The sequence below is a fragment of the Ailuropoda melanoleuca genome, chromosome 3 (genome assembly GCF_002007445.2).
Source record: "Ailuropoda melanoleuca isolate Jingjing chromosome 3, ASM200744v2, whole genome shotgun sequence".
Lineage (NCBI taxonomy): Eukaryota > Metazoa > Chordata > Mammalia > Carnivora > Ursidae > Ailuropoda > Ailuropoda melanoleuca.
The window spans coordinates 86,512,579-86,539,821 of NC_048220.1; the positions used below are offsets into that span (position 1 = coordinate 86,512,579).

Sequence of the window (27,243 nt, forward strand, 5' to 3'; positions counted from 1 at the left end):
GGCTCGGAGGCCGCAGTAAGGCCTTTGCATCCTCAGTGCAGCGGCACGGCCAGGCTTACACTTTAACAGGCTGCCTCTGGCTGCTGCAAGGAAGACGGATGGGAGTGGCCACTGGCACTGGGGAGACCACATGGGAAGCTGATGCATGGTGGTGAGAGATGGCGCCCTGGATTAGGTGTGTGTGTGGGGGGGGTGGACGGACAGGAGGGAGGGACAGAAGATATGGTGTGCCAGAGCAGGGAGGACTCGCTGCTGGGTGGGGCGTGGGGGTGGCTCGATGGGAGGCATACAGACAGCCTGCCACGTTCTTTCTGGAACCACCTGTTGGACTGGAAGCCCCTGGAAAAAAAGCAGTGGGGAGGAAAAGGTACCGAGTTCCACGTGGCTGTGGTGAGCTCCAAGTGTCTTGGAGACATCCCCGAGGAGCTGCTGAGTGGACACTTGGATGGCCATGTCTGAAGCCCACTTCTGATTCCCAGGGCACTCCCCGTGGGGAGAAGGAACCGAATCTAAAGGCTTGGCCTAGCAAACAGCTACGGGGCAGCTTGAGGTGGCCGGGCTGGGGCTATTGTGAACATTAACCAGAGTCCTGTCCACAGGCTGTAGAATAAGGCTTGCAGCTCGAAGCAGTTCGACTCCCAGAAAGCCTTGGAAGGAGCTGTGTCTTCGGGAAAGAACGCATCGGCCACTGCAAGGGCATCTGGCTTTCACTCAGACCCTGTCTTTATGCTCCTAGCACCTAATGTGCTGTCTGATGCTCAGTTAACAAAGAGTGGGCTCAAAAAGTCACCTGGGGCTTGTCTCCTTGTGGGAGTCATAAGGATGTTCCTGAGGACAAAAGAGTGACATGTTGTTGGGCCTCCAGCCCATTAAACCGGGAAAGTCCCAACTGGGCCTATGTGCATTCACGTTATCCCATCTGTTCCTGTGAAATGTCCTGATCCCCATTTAGAACCAGGAAACTGAGACTCAGAGAGGGTGAGTCCCATCTCCAAGGTCACACAGCAGGAAATGGCAGAGCTAAAATCCCAACCCAGGTGTGCTTTCTGCCTGAGCCCCAGGTTTTTCAGGGCTCCCGCCATCTCCCCTGCTCTCGCTCTCAACATCTAGGGTCAAGGGTGAAAACAGGGTGGGAGGGCTGGCTCTCTGAGGCTACACACAGGGTGTGGGGAGGGAAGATAGGGGCCTGTGCTTGGCAGGCTCATAGCGTTGGCCTCTATCAGGGAACCAAAAGAACGAATGAGCCAGTGGGAGAGGAGCAAGCAGGAGCACAGGGGGCATGCCGGAGGATGGCTATCTCTACAGCCAAATTCTCCTCCTCAGCCTTCAGCGCCCAATTTCTACCCCAGCCTTGCTTTGCAACTCCAAAGGTTGTTGAGTGATGAGATTGCTGGGTGATTAACAGAACATCATCATCCAGAGAAGACCCTGGCTTCCCTTCTCGGGCTTCCCTTCCCAAACAAGCAAGACTCTTCCTTGAAGCTACTCACTTTTCCCACCTGGGAGGTGGGGCCTCAGCACGTCACTGAGGGATTGTGGGATGATGTCATCCCCTGGCACTCCTCTGGAGGTGACCTCAGTGCAGGGAGAGGTGAATCCCAGGTGTGGCACCAAGGTGAGCTCACCCTCGAGGCCCCAGGGGGCCTCTCCCAGCCCACAGAGCCCAGGCTCCCTAGTGCCACCTGGAATAAAGAGGCTGAGGTGCTCGGGAGAGGTGGAAAGCCTGCCTACTGGCCTGCGGAGCTCAGGCCAGTCTGGTTATGTAAGACTAGAACTGGCTGCTCCCAGGTGCCTTCCTGAAGGGCCCCGGGGCTGCCAGATACACGCAGGTCCATCACCTGCGCCACCTACCCAATGAGGCCCAGACCTTCCGAATGCAAGGCAGATGTTCCGGGGCTGTTGGCTTCCTGCTACCCCCAGCCAGCGCTGCAAGCCTGCCCATAGCCTGCCACCCGCAGATGCCTGCCAAGGCTGCTAACGTTAATGGCTGGGGTTGAACGGATTTTTTTTTTTAAGATTTATTTATTTATTTAAGGGGAGGGACAGGCAAAGGGAGAGATAATCTCAAGCAGACTCCCTGAGTGTGGAGCCTGACGTGGGGCTCGATCCCACAACCCTGAGATCATGACCTGACCCAAAATCAACTGCCAGATGCTTAACCGACTGAGCCAGCCAGGTGCCCCCGGGGCTGAACTGATTTTAAAAGGTGAACGGACAGTCAGGAATCAGCCCATCGGGAGAGGCAATAAAAGCTTTTTGCCGATTTACTGCTGTCTCAGGACCCATGGGACTGATTCCTCCTGTCACTAGCAAGGGTGATGAGAAGACCCATGGGGCAGTGGCAGACAGATATGGGTTTACCTCCTCGCTCTGCCGCTAAGAAGCTAGGGGCCGTGGGACAAGTTGCTTCACCCCTCTGAGCCTTGGTTTCCTTAACAGTAAAACCGGGAAAGCTTTCTATGAAGTCTGAAGACAGGCAAAATTAATCTCTGGCAATAAAAGTCACAAGAGTGGTAGTGGTGGGAGATGCTGACTGGGAGGGGGCACAAAGGAAGCTTCCAGGCGGTGGAAAGGTGTTGTCTTGATGGGGTGATGGTGACATGGGTGTAAGCACAGGCAAGCATTCATCAAGTCTCACCTTTAAGGTCTGTGCACTTTGCGGTCTCTAAGTTACATACACCTCTCAAAAAGAAAACCAGGAGAGAGGAGAGGGAGAAGAGGAAGAAAGAAGAGAGAAAGAACAAAAAAGAAAAAGGGGTCAGGATTCAGGCTACTTCCCAGGGCTGTGAGCAATAAAGCTGCAGGCTGCCCCAGGACAGGCGTGTGTACGTTACTCACTTCTCTGCGGGCCCTGTGTGGGCCTTTCTTGGTAAAGAGCATAAAGAATCATGGTGAAGTCCAGCCTCTCAGGGTTCAAGTCCTGGCTCTGCCACCTTCTAGCTGATTGACCTTATGCAAGTGGCTTTGCCTCTACCAGCCCCAGTTCTCCCAGATGTACCACAGGGACAGTCATGGACAGAGCACAATCTTAGTCAAACATAAATGCTCGGTAAGAAAGTGTCCCCTACCTTTATTGTTCTTACAAACATCCATGTTTACTGAGTCGGTAAGAGCAGGTATCCATGTGACAGCACCGTGGTAAGGACTGTGCTGAGGGGCCATCAGCTGGTGTATTAAATCGAGAACACGCCAACGATGACCTGCTGAACGAGGGGGCGCAGGCCACCCACGCAGTGTTGCCAGGTAGCTCCCTCAGCATCCGAGCTCCCACTTTGGGGAAGTGAAACCCACAGGGTCATTGTGATTGAAGGCACAGTTTCAATACACCCACACAAAGGAAGCAAGAGCCCCAAGACTTAGTACTTACAGATCCCCGGAGTGGGGGTGTGCATGCCATGGGCCGGGGGAGGGCAGGAGCGAGCAGGAGATAGAGAGCTGGGTAGCAAGCACTTATTACTCGTAAGGTGATTGGGGCAGGGGTCACCAACTCTCCTCCCGCCTTAATTCTAAGTAGTCATTTGAAAAGGTGCCCTGGGGAAAATAAAAGCGGGAACTCATGGCGGGAATCCTCAACTCAAAAGTCCTTATCTCAGTGTCCAGACTCGGGGTGAGTAAGGTTATCACACTGTAAGATGCCTAGGCAGCAACCCAGAAAAACCAAGTTTGTTCTCCTCAAAGGTTGCTTTTCTCGTCACAAGGATTAACGTGTTCAGGGACGGAAAGTGCTTCACAGCCCCTGGTATAGTCTAAGGCCCATATAAAAAGTGGCTTTGCTTATAACTAATCAAAGAAATATTCCAGTTCTGGGCACCCAGCTGGTGCCCAGCACTATGCCAGGGCCTTTCACATGTGGTGTCTCATTTAATAGGCACAGCAAGACAACGTCTAGTAGGGTAACTGTTCTCTTTCCACAAGGATGAAACCGGGCCTGGAGGAAGACAGATACAAGCCATGGGAACCCACAGCCAGGCTCCTTCCATTGCATTAAACTGGATGGGGCAAGGAATCAGGGAAAAACTGTGAGGCAAGTGTCCCCAGGCAGACCGTGACGCAGGTGTCATCAGCTTTCTGATAACCTTCAGAAGCCCACCTCATCTCCTCCCATGGCCCAAATACCCACAGGGCACGGAGGTATATAGGGTCCATTCCCTCTGTGCCCCACGAGCCTCCCTCGGTCACCTCCATCTGCCACACCCTGGTGGGCTGCCACATCTGACTCCCCAACCGACTGGGACAGGGGCTCCCCGAGCCAGGAGCACAGAGCACGAGATCACAACCCCTGCAGAATGAATGGGGGAGGTAACCAACACGTGCTGGTGGAGGAGAGGGGGCGCATTCCAGTTGGGGGACACCACACAGTGTCAGGGAGTTGACTGGCTTGCTTGGGGGTCAGTGAACGGTGGCCATGTAGGGAGAGAAAGAGAGGGACTGGGGGGGGGGTGTATGGGTTGGGGGAGCGTAGGTGGAATGTAACCAAGGGCCCTGAAATTCTAGGCTGAGGCGTGAGTCCGATGACATCTATGGAAAACAATTTTATTTGCTTTTAGAAGAGCACTTGAATAGTTCGGATTCCTGCCCAAAGTCGCTGACCTCCGTGCTTAATAATTTGATTTAATGGAAACTTACACAGCAGTGAGGCCCACAGAAGGGCCTGGGCTGGGAGGAGAGGGATGTACGTTATGTAAGCAAACTCTCTAGGACCTTCTTTTAAATTCTGACCATGCCAGGTATAAATAAGTATTCCTACCTATTCCCTGGTGGGGGGGGGCCTACCAGGTGGGGGGCCAAAAAATCCCTTCTTGGTCACCGAGACCTGACCCCCTTCTCCACAGCCATCGCCCAGTCTCCTCCCCCAGGCTTTGGCCTCCAAGGTCACCCTGCCCCCAGTTCATCTTCACAAGAGGTGATCTGGCAGCAGCGTGAACCCAGTCCTGTCACTCCATGCTCGGAAGCCTTCGGGCCCACCAGTGCTTCTCTGCAAGACAACCCTGGGTCTCTCTACCTGGCACGCGGTCCCAACACAGGCCTCAGAGCAAGTAACCTGGGCTCTGAGGGACACGGCCAGGTCCCCCTCCTGGCTAAGCTACTGGCCTCCCCACTTGGCCTGCTACAGAGCATGTGAGGACACAGTTCAAGGTAAGCTCCAAGTTCCTACTAGGTGGGCAATGGCTTCCTGGAGTTCCAGCTGCCTGCTTGGCCACCTCACCCTGGAAGGGTGTATCCAAGTCTTCCAGTCAAACATTCGGACCAAAAAGCAGCAGCTCCCATGCACCTGGAGACCCAAAATGCTCTGGGTGGAAAAGGGTGCTATGGCAGGGCAGGGGTGCCGAGGCTGGGCTCTGGTGTCAGACAGACCTGGGTTCGACTCTGGCTCCAACACTGACTAACCTCGTTGTGGTCTGAGCCTCCTGGTGCCTCCGTTTCCCCAGCTGTACAGTGGGGCTAAGGCTAATAGGAGAACCTCCCTCAAGGGATTCTGTGTTGATTAAATGAGATGATCATTGTAAAGGGCTAACCTAGGTGGCTGGCAGGCATGTGGATGGCCGTTCTAAATCATAACTAGAAAGTATAATACATTGTATTATACCATAAATTATCAATGGAGAGTTCCAGTTACTATGTTTTCTTATTATAAATCCTTATCGGGTTAATAATTAAGAGCAGCCAAGCCTGGGCAGTCAAAGGCTGGAATGTTTTGCAGCCACGCTGTCTGAGGAGGGGGGGCCTGCTCCCCTGGAAACCTGAAGCTGCAGAGCACCCTATGGGGCCACTTTCCCAAGGGTAATTAATGGCCTGTCTAAAGCCCAGGTTAGAATCCAACCACCCAAACAAACAGGCCTCCTTCCCCACCGGGCTGGGCCAGAATAGTGTCTTATGTCACTGATAACCACAGGTCTGGGCTGCAGCAATGTTGATCCTACCAGCAATGACCTCATTTCCTTGGGATACAATCTCATGGTGGGGGGTGGAGGGGGTCACTCCACTGTGGTCACAAAACTGCCAGGGAGGGCCAGCCATCCTTTAAAGAAAAATTGTGACCTTCACTTCTTCCCAAACTGGCAGGCCTTCCCAGGGGTCAGAGAAGCTTCTGATAGCAGGAAGACCAGAACAGTCCTTTCTCGTCTGGATTTTTCTGTGGAGTCCACAGTCCTCCCCCCTACAGACTCCTTTTGGGTGCTCCCGCACTGTGGTCACGTGGCAGCAGGGGGACTGGGGGCATTAGGGTCCCTGCATCATCACAGATGGGGCTTCTTGCCCCTGGGCTCCTGACCCACAGGTCTCTCTTCTCACTCCTACCTCCCTCCTTCCCTCCAGCCACTCACACTGCAAATGAAGAGCCTAGCAGAGGACGAAAGGTAAACACAGCACAAACAGCCCTACGGTCTGATTACTCCACTCACCCTCATCTTTTTTCCTCTCCAGGGAGGTGCTGGGGCCAGAGTGTCCAGGATGCCCCCGGGAGGCAGGAAGGGGAAGTCCTGGAGCAGGGCAGAAGGCAGAGCAGCAGGGACACCCTGTGTTCCGGGGAAAGGAGTGAGCCCTGTCCTGGTTAAACAGAACGCGCTGGCCAGGCTTGCCTGAGGGGCCCCTAACACAGCCCGTGGTGCCCCACCTGCTCCGGGCGCAAGCTCTGATGTCACAACTCACCTGTCTGGGGCCCCCTGGCTCAGCACCCTACCTCACTATGGGCCGAGCTGAGGAAAGGCGAAATAAGCTGCCCCTTACCATGTCAGCAGGAGGTGAGGGAAGCTGTTCTCAGCTCAGCGGAGGGGAGGAGAAAATTAACATTCATGGAATGTTCACTACATGGCAGGTGCTGAGTGGCCTTATGACCTTTTTAGCATTAGATGGGAACTAAATATGAAATGGATGAATGCACGAAGGGCCATGGATCACGGGTATTAAAGTCTCTCAGCTACTACACTAAGGACCTTTCTGGTGAGTGATCTTATGTAAACCTCACCGAACATCACACACCTTCTCCGTCTCCTGCCCTGCTTTTTTTTCCTTCAGAGCCCTTTTCACTAATCGATGTATTTTAGTTCTGTTCACTTGTTCATGGTCTGTGCCTGCTGTTGGCATTTTCAGTTCCTCTGAGCATGGAACCCCACAGCAACGAATGAGGCAGACCTGGTTTCTGATTTCTGGGAGCTCAGGACCAAGAATGAGTCCCGTTAATATACAACAGTGCACAACACCTAGTCCAACCTGGTCCTACCTACTCCATATTCTACCTTCCCCACTTGCTCACTTTGCTCCAAAGCCACACCAGCTCTTTATATGCTCTGCACATACACCAGGTTAATGCCAGCCTCAGGGCCTTTGCACTTCCTAGTGGCCCTGTCTGGAATATATAAAGCCTCCTTGGTGCCTGGGACACAGCTAGGGCTCCCTCCTTGCTGTCACACATGTACCCCACATGTACCCCCACTCACCTTGCTCAGAACATGAGGGGCTGTACAGTAGCCATTCCCTCCCCCCCCCGGGAATGGGGTGCAGCCTGGAAAGACCAGAAGGTGTATGGCACACAGTAGGTCTTAATATCTTGTTGCTGTCCCTATTTCCAACTCCAACTCATGATGGGGTGACCCCTGAGACATCCAGTGTCCCAAATATGCACAGAGCCACCCCCCATTAGGAGCTGAGTGAGACAAAGAACCTTCTCTGACCCCTGCATGGTCAGGGGGTCATGTCTTGGGAAGCAGACAAGCCTCCCCAAACCTGGAAGCTTTGACTCTGGTGTACCCTCCCTTGTTTGGCCAGCAATACTGAGAGCCAGAGAGGTTTGGCCACCTGCCCAGGGTCACAGAGCAAAGTGGTAATCAAGCACCCGGGCTTTGGTGCCATTATGGTTGAGACCAGGATCAGAAGGACAGGGAGGGCAAACTGTCCCATACCAGTGGAGGGCAGGAATGACATGATCTGTCTGGCAGGTGGTGGGGGGGAACGGACAAGACCGACACACCTGTAGGCTCGGGAGACTGGTGGACCCCGGGAGCCCCCTCCTCAGTGTATGAGCATGGGCAAGTCCCTGCACCTCTCTGAGCCTCGGTTCTCCTCAACTGTAAAGAGGAGATAAATACCTCCCAGGGCTGTTTGAGGACTCAAAGTGGTAACACTTCCACAGCTACGAGGCCTGTCTTGGGCCAGGCAACCATTTTTCTCGTTTCTTATTGTCTTGTGGCTGAGAAGGAGGCAAAAGAAACCAAGAAATTCCATGAGCGAGAAAGAAAATTCCAGTGTTGGACAGGGGAGTGGGTGGCCAGGGCCTAGCCCTGTGATGACTTTCTGGGTTGTAAACACAGGAATGAAGAGGCTTGGAAGCTTGAGCCAGTGGCCAAGGCAGGAAGCTGGGGCTCTAATTCCACCTCGGGGAGGCCGATGAGGCCGTGACTGAATAATCCCAATGGCATGCTGTGTTACACATACCCTGGAGTATTTACTAGGTTATCTGGGCAACGGATGATTCTAGAAATCAGGGATCGATTCACAATGCGTCAAGCGCTGCCAGGAAGCCCACACTGATTCCTCACTGAGTGTGGGCCTCTGGGCAGTGAAGGGGGCTTAGTGGAGGGGGCCGGGCTCTGATGTCAGCAGCCCCGCCCCCCTCGGCTAGGAAGCTGCACCCGTTTCTCCGAACTCCTCCAGCTTTCACATCAAATGACCCTGTGATGATTCAGAGGGAAAAAAGCCCACTGGCCAAACAAAGGGACGGCAGAGATGGGTCCATGATTTCTGTTCATCTGAGGACCCAGGAGGCCCCCCACAGAACGGAACCCAAATGTTCTCTTCAGCTTCAACAAAACAGTGTTTGCTTTTGCTCTAACTTCAAAACCCTTTTAAGAAACAGAAGTGATGGATGCCACGGGCTTGGAAATGAGAGGGCTGGAAGGTTCAGAGTTCTCCCTCCTTTTTAAAGCCCCTCCTTCTTCTCATCTGGGGTCCCATAAAGCTCTAAAATGCCCCCTGAGGGGGAATGGAACTTACACTTCCGTCGTTATGAATCCGGTGAGCTCCGAGAGGAAGAGGAAGAGGATGAAGAGGCAGCAGCAGATAGAGACTGCAAGGAACAACACAGAGACACACCGTTAAGGGTGGAGGGCGCGGGCTGAGGTGGGCTGGCCTTTCCTTACCCCTCCCTTCCCTTCCCCCTGCCCTCTGAGGAAAGCTGCTTAGAGGGAGGGGGAGAGAGGCCCCACCGACCCTCCAAAGCCCCTTCTTAGTCGAAGCAGCCCTGTTCCCAGAAAGGTAGATTGCCTTTGGTACGGAGGTGACCCTCCTGTGGGGACTGACCCCCCTAGGTAGACAGGTCCTCAGGGAGGCCAGCCTGGCTTCCTTCCACGACAGCATATTAATGCAGAGGTCAGTCAACAACAGAGGTTGCAAATTGGTGGCCCACAAATGTTCAGCCAAAGTGGTATGGATTATTAAATCTGGAGTTGACACTGAACAGTATGATCTCACCTGAAAGTCCAGATTGCTGGCTGCTCCACCACACTCAAGCCCTTGTTCCCCCATGGGGTCTGAGCTGGCCAGTTTGCCACAGGCCCCACCACTCCCTCTTGCGTCCCTGATTCGCAGGCTGAGGCCAACTGTCTGTCACCGTTTATTGCCACCCCCAGCAGTACCATCAACACTGTGCCCATGTCCTCATCAAAGGTCAGAAAATGAGGATAACTGAGCACTTGTGCTTCAAGAGAAGGGACAATTCTTTACAAATGGAATTCTTTATACAAGTCTGAAATGCAGAGAGAGTGGAACAGAGCTCCAGAGTTGGCCCACATCACTCATATTTATCTCGTCTGCTGGGCCCCTGACAAGGTTGAAATCTGTGACCACTGGAGACACTCCTGGGGGCAAGACATAACCAGTGCCCCAGGATCTGGCCCTCAACTCCAGCCCCATCACCTTATGCTGTCCCAACATCTAACCACCCAGCCACAGGGAGCCACATGCCATTCTGTAAATATGTGCCTTATTGCTGTGCCTTTGTTCCTGAGGTTCCTGCCCCTCCCCATTTTCCTCCCTCTTCCCCCTCCCCCTCATCTTCTTCTCTTCGAGGTGAACTCCTCCCTGTCCTCCCAGGCCAAAGCCCAGCTCAAATGTCTTTTCTGGTGGGAAGCTCCCCTCATCCTGAGAGGTGGAGCTCCTCACTCAGGATTTCCTCTGTGTTCCCAGCAACTATTCTCACACTTTCCACATTTTATTGGCTATTTGTGGCTGCTTCTCTTCTCTCACTAAACTGAAACTCCACAGCTCCAGTACCTGGCCCAGAGCTGGGCATACAGGAGGGAGTAACAGACAGGGAGTCCCCCCAAGAGTACAGAATGAGGGCTGAGCACGCCTTCTCTGGGCTTATCATAGAGGTGTGCAGTGGGCGAGGGCTTACAAAGTATGGCCCACGGCTCACCTGCTGTGGGTCTCTGGGTAAGTTATTTACCTCTCCCTGCATCAGTTTCCTTATCTGTTAAATGGCAACATGCCTCATGGGGCTGCTCTGAGAACTGCCACCACATAAAGACTGGGCTTGAAATAGTGCCGGGAAGGCTAGAGCATTCGCTCAGTATTAGGACTTTCATCAAGGAGACCTTGGAGGGTTTGGGGAAGGTGACTGACAAATGGGGTGGCCCCTAGATTCCTGCAAAGAAAAAAAGTTCCTGGTGCCACTTGCTGATTCTGCTACCTTCTTGACGGCCTGCTCGTGGACTGGCTAAGCACTGTGATAAATGCTGAAACCAATCATCATCCATCCAACCATCCATCCATCCATCGTCCATCAATCTATCCATCCATCTACCTACCTACCTACCTGCCTGCCTACCTTAAAATGAACAAAGATGAATCCCAAGTGAAGAAGGACGAGAACAAGTGTTTGCTGGGCCCCTACTCTGTGCCCTGCCATGGGAGCATAAACACCCACCCTGTCATCTCACGTTCCTGCCTGACAGGGGCACACACCCTTGTGAAGTGTGTAGAAATGGTGGCTCACAGAGGAAGAGACCAGGTCCAGGAACACACTGGAAGGTAGGTGCGGGGGGGGGGGAGGGGGACAGGCCTGGAACCTGTGAATTCTAGATCCAATGCCCTATGAAAAGAAACCCCCAAAATCTAGGACTCCAAGTGAAGACCAAGACAGGGACACCCCCAGAGTCCCCACCATACCTCTAAAACCAGACCAACCTGTCAGATCCTAGAATGACTCCCCAGTTCTTCAAACACTAAAAAAGCTATATGGGGCAGTATTAAAGGGTTTTATTTCTTTTTCTTTTCAGAAGAGGTAATCCATGCACATGCTAAGAAAAACAGTCGAGCTACACAAAAAGGCAGAGTGTGCTGAGTCTCCTTCTCGCTCCTGATCTGCAGTCCCCTGCCCACAGGTATCAGCATTGTGGTCTGGCACCCTTCCACAGCATTTAGGTGGAGACAGACAGATCCTTGTTTTCTCTAAGAAAACAACAGCATCACATATACATCCTTTGCAACCACGCTTTGCTCACCCAGCCGCCTGTGTCTAAATACATGCCACATTGGTTTATACGAAGGGGCCATGTTTGCTTGCTTGCTTTTGTGGCATAGAAACAAATTTCAGATGTCCTCCCCAGCTGCCGGACCAATACATGGCCCTGCGGCAGCCACCCGTCCTAACTTCCCGGCTCATGTCCCTCTTTTTCTCCCTTGCAAACTGCAGCTGTGATGCCTGGTAGAGAATCCCATTGCCAGGGGCGCCTGGGTGGCTCAGTCGTTAAGCGTCTGCCTTCGGCTCAGGGCGTGATCCCAGGGTTCTGGGATCGAGCCCTGCATTGGGCTCCACGCTCCGCACTGGGAGCCTGCTTCTTCCTCTCCCACTCCCCCCGCTCGTGTTCCCTCTCTCGCTGGCTGTCTCTCTCTCTGTCAAATAAATAAATTAATTAATTAAAAAAAAAAAAAAAGAATCCCACTGCCAGGCAAAACACCCTTCACCTGGAATCTTCTAGCATCACATAGGACCCGCATTTCAGCATCATTTTCACCCCTCCTAAACCACTCTCAAGCCCTAGCAACCCACTGGATGCTGTAATGAACAGGCATGAAATAGGGAGGTATTTCTGAAGGTCAGTGCTGACCTAGACCAAGCCAGGTCTTCTAACTGCCCTCCTTGCCCCAGGTCTACAAAAGGGCCCCAAAGATCTGACTCAATCCTGATCGGAGGGTGGTAGAACAGGGACGGAAATCCGTGTGCTCTGTTCAAGGCCTGGATGAAGCCCGGTCAACCTGGCCGGTGAATGTGGTAAGTGCTGAGCGTACGCAGCTAAACCGAAGCGTCCAATCGCCCTGATCACACACGCTCTGTGACTGCTCACCCTACCAGTGCCCCGTACTAGGAGGACAGACCCAGTGTCTCAGTACCACTGTGGCCTCAGGGTCTGGCACAGTGCCTGGCTCAGAGAAGGTGCGAAATACATATTTGTTGAATGAATGAATGAATGAAAAACATAAAGGCAGGTAGGAAGTATTTCAACTAGAAAGGCCTTTCTGATACTGAAAGCTTGATGGGGGTTTTCCATCCATGTTTAGGCAAGAAGCTAAGGCTCTCTGATACCAGACTTCTGAAGCGGACTCAGGCAGTGGACCGTAGGACTGTGACCCCTAGAGAACACGTGCGAGTGGGAAACCCGGTGCAGTCCACAAAGGGGGGCACTGGACCCAGGACCCAACATCCAAGACTCTGGGAAGTCAAGGAATTTGTCCAAAGCCAAACGGGTGCTTAAGTGAAGGAGGCTCCCTGATCTGTGAGTGTCCAGCGCCCTTGCCGCTTCCTTCAGTTATTAATAGCACTATCGCAACGTAATGAGACGGGATGGTTTTGTGTCTGCTGCCCTGCTAGGCCGTGTGCTCCTCAAGGACAAAGACCAAAGCCCATTCATCAACACGATCCTGGGACTTGGCACGGGACCTGGCCCCGGGACCTAGTTAATAAATATCTGTTCATTAAATGGTAACTAAGGGCTGGCTTCCCATGCCTCATGCCTTTTTCCTCTTGTGTAAAGGAATTTTCTGTCTTGCATTCTGTGGCTGGGACTGCAAATCAGACCACATCCCAGGAGGGCCATCTGGCAGTACCTTCTAAATTTTACAATGCACATGCCCTTTGACCCAGTAATTCCTCTTCTAGGAAGCTACCTTACAGAAATAACCATACAAGGATATAAAAATATATGGACAAGGATGTCTGCAATAGCCATAAATCGGAATCAAGACTGTCCACCCCAGGAGACTGGTTACATAAACCGTGGGTCGCCCAGATGATGACAACTGTGGGTTGCCAGACATAGCAGGAGGGAGGAATGTAGTGGGCCGTTTATGTGCCGGTATGAAAGGTATCCAGGATATATCAGTTGGAAAAAGGGCAGGAAAGAGTGGTGTGCACGGTATGCTCCCTTCTCTGCTTATGACAACGATATCGCTACAGTCAAGCCTGCATCTATTTTTTTTTAAAGATTTTATTTATTTATTTGACAGAGATAGAGACAGCCAGCGAGAGAGGGAACACAAGCAGGGGGAGTGGGAGAGGAAGAAGCAGGCTCACAGCGGAGGAGCCTGATGTGGGGCTCGATCCCATAACGCCGGGATCACGCCCTGAGCCGAAGGCAGACGCCCAACCGCTGTGCCACCCAGGCGCCCCTACCTGCATCTATTTTTTAAAAACTCTAGGAGGATACAGACCTGACTGTCACACGTACTTGAGGAGGGTGAGAACGCAGAGACAGCGAAGCAGAGGTCTGAACTGTTGGCTGGTGGCAGGGAGGGGACAGGACACCTCACTTAAATTTTTGTGACCAGGCTCATAAATTAGGAGAACAGATAGATGAACAAGCCCCTTGCCTCTGACTTGCCTTGGACGCAGGAACCAAGTGTCACAGCATCTGCTGTCACGGACCTTCACAGGCTGGGGGCTCCAGGAGGTCAGTGACAAGAGGAGGGTAGTCCAAGCCCTGAAGACTTAGGGCATATCCCACATTTGACAGGTGGGAGCTCATTTATTCCCCAGATCAGAAAACCGAGGATCAGAGAGCAGGGAAGTGATTTGCCCAAGGTCACCTACATACTAGATGGGACAATGAACACAGCCCTATGAGACCTAAAGCCTGTAGGACACGCGTTCTGTTACCTGGCTGCTCTGTTCCCTTCCCCAGGGATGTGGAGACCCAGGGCTGGAGAAGGCACCCACAACATCAATGAGGGAGGGCTGGGCAGGACCAGATGGGGTCATCCCCAAGGTCATGCCCCCGACATGCCCACCCTGGGAGGCAGCAATGGATTCCAACCTGACTGCCCAGCCCCAGGGCCCTGCTCAGGGGACAGTCCACGGGGAGGGTCCCTCTCCCACACCAAGCACTGGAGAGACAGGCAAGGGGGTCTGGCAGGGACTACAGGGAGGCATACCTTGTGAAAGCTATGAAACCTCAGACAAGTCACTTCACCTCTCTGGACCCATTTTCGCATCTAGAATATGAGGCTTTAGTCTTCCTGCTTACATGGCGCTTTTAGTTTGTTTTTAATAAACTTCTCATTGTTGAGTAATAATAGATGCACAGATAGTACAGAGAGTTCCTGTACGCCCTTCGTCCAGCTTCTCCTTACGTTAACATCTTCTATAACCACGGGACGTTTGTCAAAAGGAAGAAATGAACACTGTACAGTACCATTAACTAAGCTACAGACTGCACTCACATTTCCCCTGTTGCCCCACTAACGCCCTTTTTCTGTTCCTGGGTGTGACCTGGGATCCCACTTTGCATTTAGTCATCCTATGTCCTTCATCTTGAATCCATGGACAGTTTCTCATTCTTTCCTTGGCTTTCAAGACCTTGTCACTTTGGAAGAGTACCGGCAGGTGTCTCATAGAATGTCCCCCAACCTGGGACTGGCTGACGTTTTCCCATGATTAGACAGGCTTGTCCTTTTCTGGGACGATCCCTCGGAGGGGAGGTGCCCTTCCCACTACATCCCATCCGGGGGCGCGTGACGTCCATAGGACTTCTCACTGGTTGACGTCAACCGTCATCACTGGCTGAGGTGCTGTCTCTGGGAAGCGTGACAGGAAAGCTGCTCTCTCTTTTCCATTCTCTGCTCTTTGTAAAGTGCGTCTCCTCCAGGAGAGGACAGTGCAGGCGGACCTCCCGGAGGGGGATTTATTCAAAGACACTATTTGGAATTCTCTGTAAGGAAGCGTCATCCCTTGTCTCCCTTTTAGTGTAGACTCATGCTCCTTTTTCATAATTCTTCGGCACCTGAGGCAGTCCCGCTGTGATCTGTTACTCAGACTGCCCCAGTGCTGCTCTTTGGCCCCCTTCCCGTTGCACCTGGGTCCTGCTGATGTACCTCCAGCCTTTTCTTTCCTCTGGCGCTTCTTTGCTTTTTGGCCCAAGGCTGCTCACGTTTATTCTATATACTCTTCCTGCCGCAGCCTGGAAACAGCTGGCATTTAGAAACCAAACTCTGGTGCACTTATTATTATTTTTTAATGATTAAAAACATGCTTATGTAAAAAACTCCAGTAGTCTAAAAGTTATGAAGAGGAAAGTTAAGCCTCCCCCGACCCCTGAGCCCCCGTCTCCCTTCCCAGGGGTAATTACTACTGATGATTCCAGGTGTATCCTTCCAGAAACAGATAATGTGTACACCTTGCAGGGTTATGGTGTGGACAGATGAGGTGAGGAAATATATGAAGGGCTGGCAAGATGCCCATCCTTTCTCCTTTCCTCCTGTCTCCCTTTTTTTCCTCCCTGGTTCAGCAGCTCTGTGCAGGGAGAGCAGGCCCAGGTATGGGATGGGGGGGAAGGGCAGGGGGCAATGGCAAGAAGGACACTACTCACTAATGGCCCCAGTGTATGTCGGCTGCGTGAGGTCCTTGGGCACCTTCCTGTAGATGTCAAACCTGCAGAGAGCAAAGGGGACAGGGGTGAGGTGGGTACAAGGGGGCGGGTCTCAGGCAGCCGGGGAGATGGTGTCAGCCAGCATGCCACCCGGTCGGTGAGCCACAGTTCTTCCCAGAAGCAGCTTCTCCCACTCTTTCAGGCCACCTCCTCCGGGAGGCCTGCCGGACACCCCTCTGAGGGGACCCTGCCCCACCTCCTGGTAGTACTTCCTCACAACACTTAGAACTACCTAGAGGACTCTCATTTGGTTACATTTCTGGGTTGGTCTTCCCCCCTCCCTCCTATCACAATGGAACCTCCACGAGAGCAGGGACCTTGTCAGGTTTTGGCCTCTGCCTTGTCCCCAGAGCCCAGCATGGGCCTGGCGCGTAGCAGACACTCAGTAAGCACTTGTGGAATGAACAGAACCCGAGTCTTGGGCTTCTCTAACGATGAAGGAAATAGGGAAACGCACAGTCTTTCCTGCGTTCCATGACGGCACTGCATTCTTGCCCAGAGTCACCTCTCCTCCCCCTCTTCCCTTTCCTGCCTCCCCTTCCCTCTCCTGTTTCCACTCCCCCCTGCCCCCGCTCCTGAAGCCTGCCTGCGGAGATTCTTTTTAACTCCAAGGCGTGGAGTTAACAAAAATCCTGCCTGCGGCCCACAGGCTCGCCTCTGGCTCCTCTCTGACGTGGGATTCCTCCCTACACACAGGGCTGGCTCCTTTCTTCTGTAGGGGTCCCACCAGAGCAAACGAGGCTCGTGGGGGTGGCAGAAGATTTGGGGGCTTGGGAGTCAGACAGACATGGGGTCATTCTGGCCAGCTATGGCCTTGGAATCAGACCACCCTGGGTTCAAATCTCGGGCTGGTCTTCCTTGTTATGTGACTTCAGGCAAACGGCTTCACCGCTCTGAGCCTCAGTTTCCTCGTTCTTGGCTACTACTACCAGGCCCTGCCAGGCCCCCGAGGGGAGTAACGGAAATAAAGGTCTGCAGCGGATTTACACGGCATTCACAGAGGGGGCTCCTCACACACTTGGTTCCCTTCCTGTCATGTGAACCTGAGCAGACAGTTCTCACCAAGCGGAGTTCTATCAACAGAGCTGTAAATCCACACAGTGGTCCCCGGCTCTCCGGCAGGACTCCAGCTCTCAGGGGTGACCGGCTGGCACGTGGTTCCCCTTTGGTGATTGGGAAAAGCCGTCAGCACCCCGCTAACCTCGCTGCAATGACTTGGGATCTTGCGTAAGATCTGCCATTTGACTACAGTGTGCTCACTCTAATTGCACGTGAAATGTGCCGGGTTTCCTAACACCTCAGGGGAGAAGATATTCCTGGGGCTGCCAAGTTAAAAGGCAACACTTTCCCTCCTGCCTGCTCAGCTACCAGTCATCTGTTCTTGGGCCCCTGAGGGGCACTAGAATCGGGCTGGGAGTGTGGTCAAGAGGGAGGGGTCCACGTGACTCAATTATCCAAACCTACTCATCTCCCCTATTCTAAAAATCCTGAGCCCTGTAGCTGTGAGAGCCAGATGAGAGGTAAGAACATAATGTAAGAACTGTGGAATTAGCCCACCTGGGCTCAAACGTGACTCGTGTGACCTCGGGCATGTCACTGACATAACCTCTCTGTGCCTCAGTTCCTCTGGCTGTAAAATGGGGGCAACAGTATTATCTCACAGCACAGCAGTTAGGACCAAGTGGCTTCATGCATATAAAGCACTTAGGACCATGCCTAGTTCCCAGGAAGTACTATAAGAATATTTGCAGTTACTATTATTAATATTCATCTAACATTTATGAGCACCTACTATGTGCTGAGTCCTCTTTGAGGCACTAGGAACAGAGGTATAAAGATCAGCCCTTGGCCCCATGTGCCTATAATTCAGCAACAGAGACAAACGAGGAAGTGGAAGGTGGATGCAGTGGTGCTCCCTCTCGGGGTTCGCTGACGATGCTGGAGGAACCCAGGAAGGGCACCTGGGGTAATCCTGGAAGCTTCCAGCAGCAGAGGTGATGGCTGCACAGAGCGGGAGGATCAGAGGAAGGGTGGGCGGGAGCACAAAGTAGTCCAGGTAGGGAAAGCAGCAAGAGCAGAAGCCAAGAAAGAGGACTGAGCTTGGCGTGCCGTGCCGGAACACGGAGGGGACCCGCACGTGGCGCTGGGATGGGCTGGAGGGCCGGGCACCAGAGAGGTGGGAGGGGCTTACAATCCAGCTTCCCTGTCCAGTTAAGATCAGGTCACCAGCCAGGGCCCACAGGCAGAAACTGGGCCTCACAGTTTAAAAGCTACATAAGCCGTCCTTCCAAAACTGGGAGTTGCATGGGAAGTCAGAGGCCGCTCAGGGTGGGTAGGTGGGGGTAGCTGGGGGCAGAGTGTCAGCACCGGTTATGGGTGAAGAAGGGAGCGATGGGAGAGTGATACACGGGGTGAGGGTGGGGGGGCACCCTAAGTGAATATGTAAATACAGTGAGGATAATGGGGGCCAGGTGCCTCACTGTTGGGGACGGGAGGTATACCTGGAGAGAAACACAGAAGCCATGGAGGTTTCACTGCAAATTCGTGACTTTCAACAGACACACATACAGAAACACACATCATAGTCACATATATTTCCTAGCTCATTCCATAGAGAGGGTCCAGGAACAGTGACAGCCACATAGCAAAGAGGGCATTTGGTACTCAAATGTTGGCTTCTTTTTTTTTTTTTTTTAAAGATTTTATTTATTTATTCGACAGAGATAGAGACAGCCAGTGAGAGAGGGAACACAAGCAGGGGGAGTGGGAGAGGAAGAAGCAGGCCCACAGCGGAAGAGCCTGATGTGGGGCTCGATCCCATAACGCCGGGATCACGCCCTGAGCCGAAGGCAGACGCTTAACCGCTGTGCCACCCAGGCGCCCCTCAAATGTTGGCTTCTAAATATCATTCTTTACTTGGAGAAATGGCTGGTTCCAGGGCTAGGCAGGGAAAAAACAAGATGAACTTGGAGCACCTTATGTCAGAAAGCGAGAAAGTGTTCAAAGAATGATGGCCAAGGAAGGGACAATGTGAGCATTAAAATCGATAATCATAGGAATAGATTATAACCCACTGGATAAAATAGGAAGTCACAAATCTATATAAAGAAATGAATAAATCAAAGTCTGATGAGGAACAGGATATTTCTTCAAGGTACCTCCCCACAAAATCCCTCTTAATTACAAAGGGAAAAAAGAGTAACTTTAGAGTTGAGAAACGTGACATCATCTTAACTGAGTGACCAAAGTGAGTGTCACCAGTAAGGAGACAGATCATGTGCCTCCTGAGCTGACATACAGGGGAAGGCACCCCATCAACTGTGTGGGGATCTTGTTCAGAATGTACCACCTCAAATGAACCATGAGAAAGCAACACACAAATCCAAACTGAGGGCTCGTGAGTGGCCAGTACTTGTCAAAATTATCAAGGTCATGGAGGCAAGTAAAGGCTAAGGAACTCTCAGAGATTGGAGGAGACTAAAAAGACGTGACAACAAAATCACACGGGATATCCTGGACGAGAAAAAGGACATCAGTGGGACAATGGCTGGGGTTCGAATAGGATCCATGTATCAGTTAATACTACTGTATAGTGTTATTTTCCTGGTTTTGATAGTGGTATTTTGGTTATGTAAGATGGTAACATTTGGGGAAGCGTGGGTAAAGGGCATATGGGAAGTCTTTGCATTCGTTTTGCAAATTTTTTGTAAGCCGGAAATTACGGCAAAATAAAAAGTTAAAAAAAATTTTGTTTAATTTAATGGAATTTAAGGAAAACAATTTAAGGGAGAGATTTCACGTAAAAATCCCACACAGCCTGCTTTTCTCACACGTACCTGATCCCTGTAAGCATCTGATTTTGAGGTGCTGGCTTAACAAGTGTTTGTTGAGTATGCTAGGTGTCAAGAGTATATCTTTGTTGGGGGTGGGAAGAGAGGGGGAAGGCTGAGTGAACAAAGGTCTAAGAGAGGAGGATAGACTTGGACCAAACTACAGGAGGCAATGGTGATCAAAGGAAAGAGGTGCTCTGGAGAGAGTCACCGACGTGAAACCAAGATCACTGCCAGCCTGTGCTGGGCACTCTGACATACACATATTCACATTTAATTCTTACAAGAACTCTGGCAGACACTGATATCCCATTTTTCCATGGAGAAGACCAAGGCTAAGCTATAAGCAACTTGCTCAAGGTCACCAAGCCCATGACTAGTAGAGCTGGGATTCAAACCCAAGTCTGAGTCATAGGTCATGGTCCTTCCACCACCCTGTATACTTGTGGGAATCAGTATAGAGTTCACTCATTGGTAAGTTAAAGTCTCAAAGTTTTGCTTACTTTCCCACAGATGCTGCCCTAGAGCAGGTGGGAATCTCCTGGGAGACAGAGACCAGCTCAGAATACATTAATTCATTCAACAGGTATTTACTAAGTACTTACCAGCCATATTCTAGGTGTGGGAAAATGGAAGTGGTCAAGGTAGACATGGGCCCTGCCTTCATGAAGTTGCCAGTCTAGTAATGCGTTTGACTCCCTGAGAAGGGCCACCTAAACAGAATGTTCTCTAATAATTATCCCATTCCCATGCCACAAATCTAAACTGGTGGTGGGGTAAAGGGAGAGCCGAAAAAGACCCTTGGTTCAGAGCTGACCACAAGCCAAGTGAGTCAGCAGTGAATGTCGCTAAGCAAATGGGCCACAGGAAGGCTGGTGAGAACCCAGGCATGTGACAGACTAGGAAGTGAGCCGTCCTCTCTGACTTACATTAGTCAGTCCTTCATTGTGGTGATGTGGTGATGCGATTAGCTGTGGCCACCCAGTGTCAAGAGAATTCAGAGGAAAGGGTAGAGAGAGTGGAGGAGGGGGAAGGGATGTTTACTGTATATCTAGTGTGTGCTCAGCTCATGCTACGCCTTGACTGGCATGTTCTCACTCAATTCTCTCGGCCAACCTTCAAGTTAGGGACTTTTAGTCCATTTTATACATGAGGCTCAGAGAGTTGGTGGTTTGGCTGAGCTCACACACCTGTCAATCTGAATCCAGGCTTAATTTATGTTCTTGCTGCTTTTCCCAACAATGGGGGGGACAAACCAAGACCATTTCGGCAGAAAATACATCTTAGGAAAAAAGGTTCAAGAACAGGAATTGCTTAGCCTCAAACAGAAAAAGTGAAAAGATGGATTCTCTATTGTTGTCAAACAAAAAAATGCTCTTCTCCTGCCCTCCTGCTAGACTGTGATTTTCTCAAAGGCAGGACCTGGGCCTTCTTGCTGCCCAGCCCTGCCCAACTCAGGCCCTTGGGGAATTGACCTCAATGAATGAATCTGCACAAAGATGAGACCCACTGGCTGGTCTTAACAAGATTAAGATGAAATGGATACTGGGGAAGCTGGGTCTTCAGGGGTTCCTTGTACTGGATATCGAGAAATTTTCACTTTGAAAAGGGAGGGGGAAAAGTGGGCTTGCATCAAAGTGAAGAGAACCATCAGCTGGACTGATGTGGATGCCAAGTGCCAGGAGAACAGGAGCCAGTGACTGGGGCTGGGTGGGCAAGAGGTATCACCTGCTAGGACAGGATGTAAACACAGAGACCCCACAGGGGCCTCCTGCCTTCGACACTGTCCACTCTCAGGTCTACAAGGTACTCTGAGATCACTATATCCAACCCATTCATTTTACAGATGAGAAAATGGGAGCCCCAAGAAGAGGAGTGAGTTGTCCGCCTCAAGGTATCATTAAACTCAAAATATTTTAAACAAAAACAAGCCAATAAAAAGCTTATGAAATCCGTGTTATCTCTTAGGCTCTTGAAAAGCCATATGCTAGTGGTTCTTAACCAGGGGCAATTTTGCACCCCCTACCCCCAGACATCTGGTTGTGTAGGGGCATTCCTGGTACCTAACGGGTTGAGGCCAGGGATGCTAATACATCCGACAACCCAACAATGTACTGGATGGTCCCCCATCCAAAACAAAGGATTACTGGCCCCAAATGTCCAGAGAACTTAAGCTGAGAAACTGTGTTGTATGAAGAGCAAAACTTCCCATGTGGGAAGCTCATTTTCCCACTGAGTCTGCGTTGTCTGAAAGGCAGCCAGTTGCCTCTGCTCCCGTTGGGAGAATTCACGGCCATGGCCTCAATTGCTCCCACGGAGACCAGGAATCTGGATTAAGCAGTCTTTCCCTCTCCCTTTTGCTCTGTACCTGAGAAGGAAGAGCTCACTTAGAGAGACCTGGGCAAAGGAACCCACAGAGAAAAGAATCTACCTGGACCTGTGGCTTACTACGATGGTCTTATAGGTCCAAGTGTCACTATTTTAATCAAACATGCTGAATCTGTGCCTCTAACTCATTTTACCTTAAGATAAAACAAACATCGACATTAATGCATTTTACATGCCACATCTAGCCTACTGAGTGAGGAATGGCTGTGTAACCTCACCCAAAATAAACACGCATCACTCTTCTCCTGCTCCCAAGCAAGGAAATTGCCGCTGGAAATCTCTGACTAATGGATTTCTTCTGTAATTTCTTTTCATAGCAGAATGTCTCAGCTTTGCTATTTTAACTTTTGCTGCTCGGGACCTCACTTCTCCCCTGCTCTTGCAGACAAATCTCAGATCACTCTGTGGTTCGCCATATGTGGGTGGCTACCAGGCAGGCGCTCGTGATGTCACTGTTTCCAAGGCTTAATGAAATTAGATGCCATTTAGGAGCAAGTCATTGGAAGTGGTGGGTCATTTATCCCAAAAATAGCCAGCAAGGCTTTTTGTTGGTGCTTTGGCCTGGTCACCCCTACTCACCAGCCCGTCAGAGCCCTCGGTGCCAAGTACCAGGGAGTTAGGTGAAAAGTGTGCCTGTTTGCTCACTTACTCATTTCTTCCACCTTACTGAGAACTACTGGGGTGTGTGTGTGTGTGTGTGTACACATGCGTGTGCACGTGCACGCCGGAGGGCACAGAAAGGTAAATGAACACAGCACACCATGACTCTTGTCCTTGACATTCAAACTGCTAATATGAGCCCACACCAATCTTCCCTCTGTCAAAAGAAAGTAAAAAAAGTCCCCCTCTCTCCCCAGACAGAGGAGCTTAGACAGTGAATGACAACCATCATAGCTCCACCACGCCTGCCCCGCATCGTGAGGGGTGACCAGCCAGGGATTCAGACTGGACATTCATTAGCGCACATCCTTTTTACAACCTGTGCAGTAGATATCATCCTTCCTCCTGTTTCACCTGCCCAAGATGCGGGAGCAGGACTCAAACGCCTGCAGTCTACCTTCAGCACACATGCCCTAACTGCTGTCCCACATGCCTGCGTGAAACAGGGTCACAGGCCGGGAGCTGGAAGAGTGGAGGTCTGGGTGGTGACCCTCTGTGCACACAGCAGTACCACAGGCACAGCCGTCTCTCTCCGGCCCATCCCCGTGGCTCTCTCCCTCAATCTCAGTGCCTACGCGGAGGTCTTGATCTACAGCGTGTTCTCCCAGCTCCAGCTGCCTCCACTGTGACCTTTCCCAGCCCAGAATACCTTCTCTGACCACAAAGTCTTGGTCTTTCTCCTGTCCTCCTTCCCACACAAGCCACCAAGTCCAGCCAAAGAGGAAGAAGAGCTTCTAGAAGGCCCCTCCTCAGGCAGCCTCCCCAACCTCCCCAGGCTCTGTGGACATATACATTCCTGGCATGGCCCCAACATGGCTGTAGGGTCCTTCATTCCTACTAGACTGAGACGTGTCAGATCCGTTCCTCAATCTCCTGTGGATCGTGCAGGGCTCGGCCCATTAACGTCATTCGGCAAACTCCAGGTGAAAATACAAAATGACGTACACGCAGTCTATTCATCACAGCACCAGTTGTAAGAGCAAACAACTGGATACCATTTAAATGCCCATCCAAGGGGACCAGTTAATAAACTACAGACCATCCATAGAGTGGAGGACGATACAGCTGTAAAGGGGAATGAGGAAGGTCTCTATACAGTAATAGAAAAAAAGCAAACTGCAGGGGGCGCCTGGGTAGCGCAGTCGTTAAGCGTCTGCCTTCGGCTCAGGGCGTGATCCTGGGGTTCTCGGATCGAGTCCCACATCGGGCTCCTCCGCTGGAAGCCTGCTTCTTCCTCTCCCTTTCCCCTGCTGTGTTCCCTGTCTCTCTGTCACATAAATAAATAAAAAATCTTAAAAAAAAAGAAAACTGCAGAACACTGACTTCTGTTAAATTTTATGCATATGTTTTGTGGGAAGGGTAGTGATAAAAACAAACTTACACCCTTGCTTACATCTTCAGATCTAAGAGGTAATAGCCACAGATTTAATTTGTAATAGCCACAGTTGCCCGTCAGTGGGCAATGGATAGACAAATTATGGCATATCCATACAATGGACTATTACTCAGCAATGAAAAGCTATGAAGTATTGACATGAGCAACAACATGGGTGATCCTCAAAATAATTATGCTGAATGAAAGACAAACAAGGGTACATGTGGTATGATTCTATCCATGTAAAATCCTCAGCAGTGTTTTATGGTTTTCAGTATATGGGTCTTGAACTGCTTTTGTCAAATTTATCCCTAAATATTTAATATTATTTATGCATCTCCTAAGAATAAAAGTAACTATTTAGGGGTGCCTGGGTGGCTCAGTTGTTAAGCGTCTGCCTTCGGCTCAGGTCATGATCCCAGGATCCTGGGATCAGGCCCTGCATCAGGCTCCCTGCTCTGCTGGGAGCCTGCTTCTTCCTCTCCCACTCCCCCTGCTTATGTTCCCTCCTTCGGTGGCTGTCTCTCTCTCTGTCAAATAAATAAATAAATAACCTAAAAAAAAAAAGTAACTATTTGTGTCAGCTTTTGGTCACCCCTTCTACTGCTTCTTTTTGAAGGTATAAAATTTTAGACAAGTACAAATTAGTTCGGAGCAACCGCAGGTTGTCAGTTGTCCGGGGAGAAAGGAAGAGAGGGACATGCAGAAACTTTAAGGGGTGATGGATACGTTCAGTATGTTGATTGTGACAATGGTTTCATGGGTGTATACATGTTAAATTCCTCAAACGGTACCCTTTAGTTATGTGAAGTTTATCGTATGTCAATTATACCTGAGTAAAACTGTTAAAAAAATTTTAATGATGGCCATAGCTAAAACACATCAAACACATTAAGCAATCTACAAGTTTGTAACAGCACTTCAGAAAACAAAAATACCTCTTTGGATACCTTTGGAGATACTAGGCCAGCAACTCATTATTCAAACTAGCAAATAAAGGGAAAGCACTTACTCTGACACTTTTTTGTATACAAATGCTTTTCTAGGTAACCAAATAGTTGATAAAGGCAAAGTTCTATTTTATAGAATAATTCCACAGAATAAGGTGGAAAGACTAATAGAATTAGAAAAATCATCCCTGTGTATCCTTTGATAAAACACTGGATCTTAGCAATGATCAGAAACTTAATAATAGATGGACCAGGCTACAGCCATCTGAACCCAATAATAACTTTAGTATCTTAAAAAGAAGACAACCAGTTATTCGGTACCTTTCAATGCAATGCAGTTGGAAGTACACAGCACACTTCTTAATAATTGGCCCAGAACAGCTTCACATTTCACCTTCCATTTAATCCTTATCCCACAGCAGTCTGGCCTCTAACATCAGCCTCCCCTCCAGTCTCTCTTCCTGCTCTAGCTAAGATCACCCAAGAGTCACTAAGGGCCAGATGCCATTGGCTCTCCTCAGTATGCCTCTGCACTGCACCTGGATTTCTCTTGGCTGCCTAAAGTTCCTTGGCATTCTCACTCTCTGGCACCCCCTCTGTCTGCTCCTTTTCCTCCTGCTATCTCTGACATCCGAGTGTGCCCCCAGGGGTCTGTGTTCAGGCCACTTCTCTTTTAACTCCCAGAGCCAACTCATCCATGCCTTAATTTACTGTGCCAAGTTCCACAGAGACAGGAGAAAGTCAGCAAGACAGATGTGGTCCCTGTCCTCTCAGAGCTCACATGGTAATGCCCAAGGAGCTTCCTCGTTCCCAGGCACATCCCACCTGCCCCTCACACTTGATACGTCCAGAACAAAACTCAACAGCTTCTCATACAAAACCTGATCTTAGGATCCCAGAAGAATCAGGGATCATGGAATCCAAATTCGTGCAGCTTCAGAGAGTTACAGTAAAACAGAATGGGCAGTGCCATTCTGTGTTAAGAGACAAGGCCCCCTGACTCTTTTCAAGTCACTGTCTGTATTCTCTTGGGGTTACCAAATGCCTGAGAAGTGGTGAGGTGTACGTGCTGTGCTGGCTGCAGGGCCACACTGCTGAGCAACACACTAACACCGGCTAATCAGGAGGATGACCAAGATACTCTCAAAGAGTGTTTTCGATGGTCTATTAGAAAAACAGGAGAGGCCTCGCTGGGCCAGACAATGCCCTTTACCTGTTACCTGGACCTGGGCTAGTTGGGGGAGAACAAAGCTCACACCCAGCAGGGAGGGGGAACTAGTGTAATAGCTCTAAATCCTAATGCAATCTGTTCCTTGAGAAGTCAAGTAAGCTGGCTCCCATCTCAGACCCTTTACCCTTGCTGTCCTCTGTATCTGGAATGTTCTTGCCTCAGATATCTTCATGCTTCCTGCCTCACTTCATTTACATCTACATTCAGATGTCACCTCCTTAGAAAGGCCTGTCCTGGCCAGTAACTAAAACACCTCTCTCCATCTCCTTACTCTACTTTTTCTTCGCAGCACTGGAGATCACTGCTTGATTTTAGATTGTGTTATGTGCATTTGTTCATTGCCTGATTCTGCCATTAGCATATAAGTTCCAGGAGAGCAGGAAACGTGTCTGCCTTTGAGTTCCACTATACCTCTAGAGCCTAGAAAACTGCCAGGCACACAGTAGGTCCATAGAAATATTTCTGGAATAGATGAAGGAGGCAGCTTTTCTCCAAGTGTGGTCCTTGCACCACTGTCTCAGAATCCACCAGGTAGCTGATTAAATTTGCAGATTCCAGGGCCCCACTGAGGAATGAACTAAACCAGCATAGTGGCAGGGAGGGCCGGCATTTGTGGAAAAAGGGCACTGCAGGAGATGCTGGTGCATGCTGGAATTGCTACGGTATCCACTGTGTGTTGATTTCCAACTTCAAATTTATTTCCTAAGACTTTTAGCATGCATCCACCTGAGTTACCACAGGTCAACAGAAGGATGGGAAAAAGGACTGGCATTTCCTGGGCTCCTAGGATAGGCCAAGTCCTACGTAGTACACTTGACCTACTCTATCCCACTGAATCCTCCCTACCACCCATGAGATGCCATCAATAAATGTGTAAACCGAGGCTCACAGA

At 50.7% G+C, this 27,243-nt stretch overlaps 1 protein-coding gene across 4 annotated transcripts in view; it reads right to left on the minus strand.

The window, feature by feature from the left end:
• ERGIC1 (endoplasmic reticulum-golgi intermediate compartment 1) overlaps positions 1-27,243 on the minus strand; it is a 101,799-nt gene that overhangs the window by 37,466 nt on the left and 37,090 nt on the right. For 3 of the 4 annotated variants that reach the window (XM_034656731.1, XM_034656732.1, XM_034656729.1), the window contains 2 exons: positions 15,858-15,919; positions 8,989-9,061 (listed from right to left, as the gene is read on the minus strand). In XM_034656731.1, the coding sequence (XP_034512622.1) occupies positions 8,989-9,061; positions 15,858-15,919 (135 nt within the window). The remainder of the gene's footprint in view (positions 1-8,988; positions 9,062-15,857; positions 15,920-27,243) is intronic. The other variant, XM_034656733.1, reaches the window with a different exon arrangement.